This window comes from Carassius carassius, chromosome 40 (assembly GCF_963082965.1).
Source record: "Carassius carassius chromosome 40, fCarCar2.1, whole genome shotgun sequence".
Taxonomy (NCBI): Eukaryota; Metazoa; Chordata; class Actinopteri; order Cypriniformes; family Cyprinidae; genus Carassius; species Carassius carassius.
Genome location: NC_081794.1, coordinates 4,641,074 through 4,650,769, shown reverse-complemented (window position 1 = coordinate 4,650,769; position 9,696 = coordinate 4,641,074). Strand labels below are relative to the sequence as shown.

The 9,696-nt window shown below is 44.9% G+C and overlaps 1 protein-coding gene across 1 annotated transcript; it reads right to left on the bottom strand.

Moving 5' to 3' along the window:
- Positions 1-2,375, bottom strand: g6pc1a.2 (glucose-6-phosphatase catalytic subunit 1a, tandem duplicate 2). The gene is made up of 5 exons (XM_059531789.1): positions 2,088-2,375; positions 1,904-2,013; positions 1,694-1,802; positions 1,463-1,578; positions 1-942 (listed from the first exon to the last, which is right to left on the bottom strand). Exons 1-5 carry the CDS (start codon positions 2,315-2,317, stop codon positions 440-442), a joined length of 1,068 nt encoding a protein of 355 aa, XP_059387772.1. The 5' UTR covers positions 2,318-2,375; the 3' UTR covers positions 1-439.
- Between the last annotated feature and the right edge of the window lie 7,321 nt (positions 2,376-9,696).

Sequence of the window (9,696 nt, the reverse complement as noted above, 5' to 3'; positions counted from 1 at the left end):
TATATTTTCAGTGTTTTATTAAAAATGACCTAAATAATTTCCAAAAATAAAATATTACAGAAAATACTTAAAAAAAAATACACCTCTTAGGGAGGACAAAAATTGTCCTCCTATATACATATACTGTAGTTTAGAATTTCAGTTCTCAAAAAAGAACTTATCACTTATTTTGTCAAATGACAGACCTTTTCATGTAGATCCAAAGGCACTAAAATATAAAAACACTACAGTTCTTTATCTCACACAATGCACCATTGTAATGTGTAATATAACAGTGCTTTAGTTTCTGCATCCCTTAGTTAGAAACACATTTAAACAGGCTAGTTGTTCATTGGCAGTGTTCCTTTGACTGATGGGATGAACTATGGAAGACATGCTAGTTTGAAATACTGTAAGTAATTGTGTAGTTGCTCACAGTCAGTTCCAGTTCTTTCTCAGCTTAAAGCTGTTTTTTGCTTTGTAAACCAAGGGCTCTGGACATGCAGTATGGGATGATGCTGACCGTGACGAGGGGAACGGTGGCGCTCTTGCAGAAAGACAGCAGGTAGAAGAGGGCAGCCGTGTGTGAGGGAGGCTTGATGGTATCGAAGAGATGCAGCAGAGACAGAGAGGTGATGATACAGGCCATCCTGACTCGAGCGCTGCTGCTCTTCTTGCTTTCGGTGTACAGCGGCGAGTGAAGGCCGAGTCCCAGACCAAACAGGGTGCCCATGTTCCTCAACAGGCTGGCGAACGGCGTGGTGTCCAAGTGGACCCAGGCTGGATTGACGCACCATCGCTGGGCTTTCTCAAGCGTCCACAGCAGATCCACACCCAGAGCTTTGAGCAGCAGGTACAAGCCCACCGCAAAAGAGAGCAGGAACACTGTGACATTGAAGTAATTCTTTAGACTGGCACCGTAGATCCATTTCTGTCTGTTGAAGGCCTCGGCAACAATCATGCCTGTGAAAAAACAAGAATAACTATATTAATTCTCAAGAATACATTTACACATTTTTTGTGCTTCTTCAGTTTAACAGGTATACGACAAGTCAAAAATTTACAATAATTAAAATTTTTAGTACATTTGAAACAAAAAGCCTCATATTCTCACCAAGGCTGCATTTATTTGATCAAAAATATAGATTTTAATATTGTGATATAAGCATTTACTATTTTAATAAATCAATAAAATGATTGATTTCTGCATTGATGTCAAAGCTGAACTTTCAGCATCTTTATTCCGGTCTTCAGTGTCACATGATCCTTCAGAACAGATGCTGTTCAGTTAATGAATTAATTAATGAATTTTAATGAATTTATATTATAATGGTTCTTATTGTCAGTGTTGAAAATATGTTTTTGCAACTTAATATTTTTGTGGAAAAATGAAAAAATAAATGAAAAAATTAAAAAATTAAAAGCCCCTTTAGGAATCTTTATATTTAAGAGTATAGAAATGATGATTTGTTGAGCTGTCTACCTGAAATAACTCCTGCGAAAACTTGATGGGGGAAATGAGCGGCGATGAAGACCCGAGAGAGACAAACACAGACCTGGACCGTCCAGAAGAGTGTCCAAAGTGAACCACGTAAGTATCTAGAAAAAAAAAAACGATAGTACATCATAAACATATTGCAGAAGCAACTATCTATTTTAAAACAAACACAAAGTAAAATAACCTATATAAATATAGTGATAAAGATTGACTTACAGGCTCTTAGATGAGGATTTCTTCTCTTTGCTCAGTATTATGGCGAGAATTGAGGTGACCAATGTGTAGTAAACACCAGCAGCGCCCATAGCGTGACCAGACGGGCTTCCTGCATCAAGAAGCAGCTAAGTGAGCAAAGTGCTCTTTTGATGTGTGATAAAACAGGTTTTAAGTGGACCAGTGTGGTACTTCTAGAGGAGAAAGACGCACCTGGACCGGTCTCACAAGTCATGGGATACTGCTCAATATGCGGTGTTGAGCTGTTGATGTAGTAGGAAGTCTCATGGACCCACCAGTATGGACGTTCTCCAAACAGGATCCTTAAATAGATGAAAGGAACAACATTAGATTTCAATTCATGATTTAATTTGACAGTAAACTCTTATTTGCTTACCATTTGAAGACCAGATTGAGCCAGTCTCCTATCACAGCCACCCAGATGAGCTTGATCCCGACTGATTCTTTCAGATGGAACCAGATGGGAAAGAAGATGAAGAAGGTGTTCCTCAGATCTGCCGCAAAGGAGATGAAAAGAAACCATCCTTGGGCGTCTTTGTAATGGGTCTGCAGGTATTGGGTGCTACTCACTCCAAACCCGTGCACTGTGTCCATCACAGCATTCATGTTTAGACTTTCTCTTCGGCACTATGTGTTGTAGAGCTCGTCAAGAGTGATAGTCCTCCAGCGCCTGCCTCTGGTTTTTATACTAGCAGGCCCACCATGTCAACGCATGGACAAAGCGATCTTTGAACCTTGCACATGTGTAATAAAACACAGTGGAGCAAAAAAAAAAAAAAAAAAACCATGAGTTAAGAGCTTGTTTGTCCTGTCAGAAGAGATAACGCACAAACAAGTTCATTAGAAAAAGGATTTAGAAAAGACGTAGCAGTGACTCATTGAACTCATCTGTGACCTCAGAAACACGTCCAGCCTCAGTCAACATCTATAACTCTATTTCTAAATAAATATGTGTGTTGTGTGTGAATATATATATATATATATATATATATATATATATATATAAATGTACATATACAGTGTGTGTATATAGCGAGAGAGAGAGAGAGAGAGAGAGAGAGAGAGAGAGAGAAATTGTGTGTTGTGTGTGTGTGTGTGTGTGTGTGTGTGTGTGTGTATAAAATGTTTACTAATAATAAGATATGTAAATATATGTTAATAAATGTAATCAAAATCTATATTTGCATAAATTATAAAACATTAGGTATACCTGATATTTGTATTAATGACTGATTCTTATATATAAATAAAACATAAATGTGTTACATAAAGAATATTAATCCTGATATTTGTATTATGCTATAATTTCCCTGCATATTAAAATAATTCAATGTATTTAGATTTTTACTGTAATGTTAAACTTAAGTATATATATATATATATTTTTTAAATTGGCATAAAAAACTGTATTACAAGTTTACTTTTTTTCAATTTAAATAATAATAACAAGCTGTTTATTAACTTACTTATTTATTTTGTTTGTTTGTTTATTTCTTTTTTTTAATAGTATTTGGGTCTCTTTTGTTCCCAAAACAAATGTGTTGCAATTAATCTATAGACCTACGTCATTCTTGACTTTTTGAAAGACTAGGTCAAAAATGTACCAAAACAATTCAGAAGATATTATTGGCAGTCTGGGAACCTGTTGCTCTCAGATAGGCATTCTTTTGACTGCTTACATAGGCACATGCTGATATATATTGAACTGGTTTGTTTACGTGTGTTACATAAGTGAATTAATCATTACATTGATCAGTGATGCTTAAATGACAAGTTAAACTGTAAGCAATGCAAGGCTTTTTGTTGGTCAGTTCTAGCTGATACTTGTGGTGTTTGCTTGTCCTTCCAATTGCATCTTTGCATATAACAGAATAGAAGAAAATGATAGCGGAGTACTCTCTGCAAGGGTGTTGAACTGGTCTCTTTTCAATTCAAGTCAAAAGAGCCCACTCCCATGTTTCTATGATGTTTAGGCTTTGAAAGGAGAATGGGCCCTCAAGGGCTTGTGGGGCCCCAGGACCATGTGAAAACGTACTCGGTTACTAACGTAACCTCGGTTCTCTCTAGAAGAGGGAACGAGTACTGCGTCTTAGCTAAGACGCTACGGGAAAAGTCTCTTTTCACGAAATACTGAAGCAAAAAATTATCCTTAATTTTGAATTTTTGTAAAGCGCATTTGCAGCAGTACACAGCCATAGGCGAGATGGCTCGCTCGCTCATTGGCTGCTCTGCGGCAACTGCACAGCCTATCGAGCGCAGGCTGATGCAACATGCGCTGATGCGCTTCGCTTCGGCGATGAAATAAATCAGGTGAGTCAGCCTTTTCGAGCTCCTTTTATAGGGTTGGGCCACTCTTTTAGAGGGAACTGAGGTTACGTTAGTAACCGAGTACGTTCTCTTACGAGAGTTCTCTCGTACTGCGTCTTAGCTAAGACACTACGGGAACCCCATGTAAAACGCCGTGCGCGCAGGGATCACACACCAATAAACCTGAAGCAACGCCCAGGATTTACAGTGCACAGTCACCCGAGGGACTCACAGAGAGTCCAGGACAGGAGGGGGGGGCCCTCCGTCCCATATCTAGTAGCACCCGTGGATGCGGCAATATGACATCACACAGTCGAGGCAAGGCCTGACCAATGTGGCAGTGCGGGTCTTACGCAATACTGCCCATATAACAGTCGGCAGCGCATAACGCTCACGAACTCAGAATTCCCATCAGGGCCCTGATTCGACTATACCGACAGCAGCCTTGCTTGCAAGGCGGGAACCTCCAGGTTATAGAACCTGATAAATGTAGACGGCGAGGCCCAACCTGCCGCCATACATATATCCTGCAAGGAGATCCCAGTAGACCACGCCCACGACGAGGCGACGCCCCTTGTGGAGTGTGCTCTGACGCCCAGTGGGCACTGAAGGCCCCTGGAAGCGTAAGCTAATGCTATGGCGTCAACTATCCATCTGGATAGAGTCTGTCTCGAAACAGCCATTCCCTTGGAACGTCCACTGAACGAGACAAACAGCTGCTCAGTCTGTCAAAAGACAGCAGAGCGAGACACATAAGCTCTTAAAACCCTAACAGGGCAAAGAAGACTCGAGTCTCCATCCTCTCCTGACACCGACAGGGCAGATATGGCAATAACCTGAGCCCGAAACGGCGTGTTGAGGGACTTCGGCACATAACCGTGCCTAGGTTTGAGCATGACCCTTGAGTCATTAGGCCCAAACTCCAAGCACGACTGGCTCACCGAGAGCGCGTGCAGGTCACCCACACGCTTCACTGAAGCGAGAGCCAACAAGAATACTGTCTTGAACGACAGATGCTGGAGGCTAATCGATTGGATAGGCTCAAAAGGGGGACCCTTCATGGCCTCCAAAACCGCCGCGACGTCCCATATAGGGACTGACGGAGGTCTGGGAGGATTCAGCCTCCTAGCTCCTCTAAGGAAGCGGATGACCAAATCGTTCCTTCCTATTGACTGACCGAGCGCTGTTTCAGAAAACGCTGCGATGGCCGCCACATAAACTTTGAGCGTGGATGGGGCTCTGCCCTTATCCAACAGCTCCTGTAGGAATGAGAGAACCTCCGTCACCTCACAACTAAGGGGTGAACATCCCCGAGCTGTGCACCAGCTGGAGAACACCGACCACCGTTGAGCGCCCACACATGGAGGGACCACAACTCCGGTTGAGGGTGCCAAATCAAGCCCCTGGCCTGCGAGAGGAGGTCCCTCCTCAACGGCACTGGCCACGGGGCGATGTCTGCTAACTGCATCAAATCTGAGAACCATGGTTGGTTCTTCCAAAAAGGTGCTACAAGCAGTATTGAACATATCGTTTCTCTGACCCGTTCTATCACCTGCGGAAGGAGGGAGACGGGAGGGAAAGCATAAAGCGGGCAGCACGGCCATCTCTGTGACAGCGCGCTTTCATTCTTGGAAAAGAACGCGGGGCAGTGAGCATTTTCGTGGGACGCGAAGAGGTCCACCTCCGCCCTGCCAAATCTCTCCCACAACAGCCGGACTGTTTGTGGGTGTAGAGACCATTCGCCCGTGGGAATGTTGTTTCTGGACAGCCTGTCTGGTCCCAGATTCTGTAGCCCAGGCACATGAACTGCCCTCAGCGAGCGCAAGTTGCGCTGAGCCCAAACCAGGAGGCGTTCCGTCAGCCTGTACAGGTTTCGGGACCCGAGACCGCCCTGGCGATTTATGTAGGACACCACAGACATGTTGTCCGAACGGACTAAGACGTGGCGGCCCTTGATTCGGGGACAAAAGCGCGTCAGCGCGTTCTCCACTGCCAGCATCTCCAGACAGTTGATATGTTGGAGCTTTTCCCATTCTGACCACAGGCCAAAGGACGGTCTGCCCTCGAGCAGCGCTCCCCATCCCGAAGTGGAGGCGTCCGTCGACACCATCTTCACTTTCGAGGAAGTCCCCAGGCTTACACCTGATTGGTACCAGTAGTTTGCTGTCCAGGGTTTCAGGGCTGTAACGCAGCCCTGATCGACCTTGAGACGCAGTCGACCAGATACCCACGCTCCGCGCGGTACCCGCGCTTTCAGCCAAAACTGCAGGGGGCGCATGTGGAGCAGGCCCAACTGCAGAACTGGAGATGCTGAGGCCATGAGACCCAGCATCTTCTGACATTCTCTGAGCGAAACGGTCGCGCCGCAGCGGAGAGAACTCGCTGCGCGCTGAATGCCCAATGCGCGCTGTGTTGACAGCCGCGCCGTCATGGAACGTGAGTCCAGAGCTATACCCAAAAACAGTATCGTCTGACTGGGGTTCAGCGAACTCTTCGTCCAGTTCACACTGAGACCGAGTTTCTCGAGGTGATCGAGTAAAACGGCCCTGTGCTCCACGAGCTCCGCTCATGATTGAGCCAGAATCAGCCAGTCGTCCAAATAGTTCAGCGCTCGCTCCTCTCAGACTCAGAGGCATGCGAGTGCTGAACTATTTGGATGACTGGCTGATTCTGGCTCAATCACGAGCGGAGCTCGTGGAGCACAGGGCCGTTTTACTCGATAAACGTAAACGTACGAGGAGCTACGGACAAGCCAAATGGCAGGACTGTAAACTGGTATGCCTGGCCCTCGAAAGGCGAATCTCAAGTATCGCCTGTGACTTGACGCTATCTGTATTTGAAAATACACGTCCTTCAGATCTATTGACATGAACCAGTCTCCTCTGCGAATATGCGCGAGGAGCTTCCTGGTCGTAAGCATTCTGAAACTGCGTTTCACCAATGCCTTGTTCAGCTGTCTTAGATCCAGTATGGTCCTGAGACTCCCGTCTTTCTTGGGCACTAGAAAGTATCTGCTGTACAGCCCCCCCTCGCTTTGAGCTCAAGACACAGGCTCTACAGCCCCTTTGCTCAACAGTTTTGATATTTCGGCCCGAAGTATGTGTGCTACTTCTGTTTTGACCGTAGTTTCGACCCGCGCTAAAAAGCGCGGAGGGCGTCGAAAAAACTGTAGCAAGTAGCCTGTCTTTATAATGCCTAGCACCCAATCCGAAACCCCTGGAAGCGCTGACCATGCATCTGCATGAATGGCTAAGGGCTGGATGCGAAGCGCGCTCTGTTGACTGGGCAACGGCAGTGCTTGGGTGCGCTGCACCATGGGCGTTACGCCTGTGGCATTTGAGGCGGGGAGCGCGCTGATCACAGCGGGCAGATTGCTCCTCCTCGACCCCGTCCCGGCGCTTAACCGATTGAGGGAGGGCTGAGCGGGTCCCGTGGGACTCGTGATGTCTGCGAGTAACTGTGGGCTGCAAGTGTGCACATTTACCGTTTTCGGCTCGCTGTCTGCCTGGGCAGAGTGTACGTGCACAGGTTTCATTTTTACAGAAACCACGCGCCGTGTGTGACATATGTTTGTGGGCACTGAGGAGTGGGCACGTTTACTATGTGGCGCGCGCGACCGACCTGAGTCGATCTTATGGGCGCGAGCCCTGTGTGCAGGGCTGTGCTTACATGTGGAGATGGGCACTGAGGAGTGGGCATCGTCACTACATTTATAGCACCATCGGCCGTGGCCGGAACACCAGAAATAACACTCTTTTCGGGAAATATCTGGGTAGCTGTGATAACGGCTTTTGTGTGCAGGCAAGCGGGCACTCGTGCAGGCTTGTGCGTTGCAGAAGACGCTGAGACAGTCACAATTCTTGGAACTGCAACAGTGGCGCGCTTGGGTGAGAGCTCAGCCGCAGCTGAACTCTTACACCGGCGCTTTCCTAGCAGTGCTAGGATGACTTCGGGGCTTCCGGCTTCACCGTAATCCTCTGCCGCGGCTCCCGCGGCGCAGGGCGACGGCTGGAAGAGCGAGAATGGGGTCCCGAGCTGCGTTGCTGATGCTGTCGCGATGAAGCAGCTGGAGGCGGTGGGTGTGACTGAGAGCTTTGTGGGGCCGGTCTAGCGCAGCTCGCTGCAGAACCGGAGCGCTTTGCCAGGAAGTGATTAAACGCTTGTGACGCTTTCTGATCCTCGACGAATCTCTCGACAAACTCGTTGACAGACGATCCGAAGAGGCCAGCAGGAGTCAGCGGCGCGTCGAGGAACGCAGCGCGCTCAGACTCTGCGATGTCCGAAAGCGTTAGCCACAAATGTCCCGCTGAGATGCCTATCAGACGGCGCTTGCTTCCTTCGTGATCCAGCGATGCGTGAGCTTCACTGAAGAGATGAAAAATCAGGGGAGTCAGCCTTTTCGAGCTCCTTTTATAGGGTTGGGCCACACCCGTTTCGGCGGGAAGTGGCATGAAGGGCGCGAAGCGCCCTTATTGGTCTGATGTTGCATCAGCCTGCGCTCGATAGGCTGTGCAGTTGCCGCAGAGCAGCCAATGAGCGAGCGAGCCGTCTCGCCTATGGCTGTGTACTGCTGCAAATGCGCTTTACAAAAATTCAAAATTAAGGATAATTTTTTGCTTCAGTATTTCGTGAAAAGAGACTTTTGCCCGTAGCGTCTTAGCTAAGACGCAGTACGAGAGAACTCTCGTAAGAGAACCCATGTGAAAAAGAAGTGTGTTTAACTGTATTGAATGTGCACTTATAGTGTATCTAAAATATTTAAAGTAGATTATTTTACACATTATTTTAAGGTATCCTTGTTACAGTGTAATTATACATTTAAGTACTGAGTAATATTAATGAACTACGTGTACTTACTATATGATTAGGGTTTGGCTTGCATGTAATTATGAATAATTTATTGTTATTATAACAGTAAGTACATGTAGCATGTAACACGGACACCTTAAATTAAAGTGTTACCAAAAAAATTACTTGCAGATAATATAATATTAATGAAATATAAAATCAATGGCCACTTAATGGTGCACTTTTTAATGACGTCAAATTAAAAGTTTTACTGTAAAAAAATGTATTGTTTTTGTGTACAATATATAAATTGTATAAATTGTATTTGCTGTGTTGTCTAACATACTAAAGCACATGTAAAGTAGTTGATTTTATTTTTATTGTAATTTGTTAAATGAGATTGCATTTCTTTTTTCACTTACAAACATATTTTAAATACACCAAATACACATTTCAATAGAAATTACATTCAAGTATATTTGTGTTTGACATAAATGTTTGACATTACGCTCAACTTTAACCATATTTCAAAGTCAATATAAATAATTATGAACTTGCATCCTATTTACGTTGGTCAAAAAAGCTCTCTCAAATTCAACTAATTGCATCTGAAATTAATTTAAACTATAATACATTTTCATTTAATTGCAAATAAAAATCCAATGAAGTGTCCAAATAACATTACATTCAATTTGTACACAAGTATATTATTTCAATAAGTACTATTTTTTTTTTAAATATGCAAAAATGAAAAAACTTTTTTAAAGTACACAAACACAAAATGTAACAAGTCAGAACACGAATGGATCAATGAATCTGTCCAACAGGACAGTATGGTTCATTCGTTTTCCCACGATCACAAGCCAGACAGAACCATTAAAACTAGATCA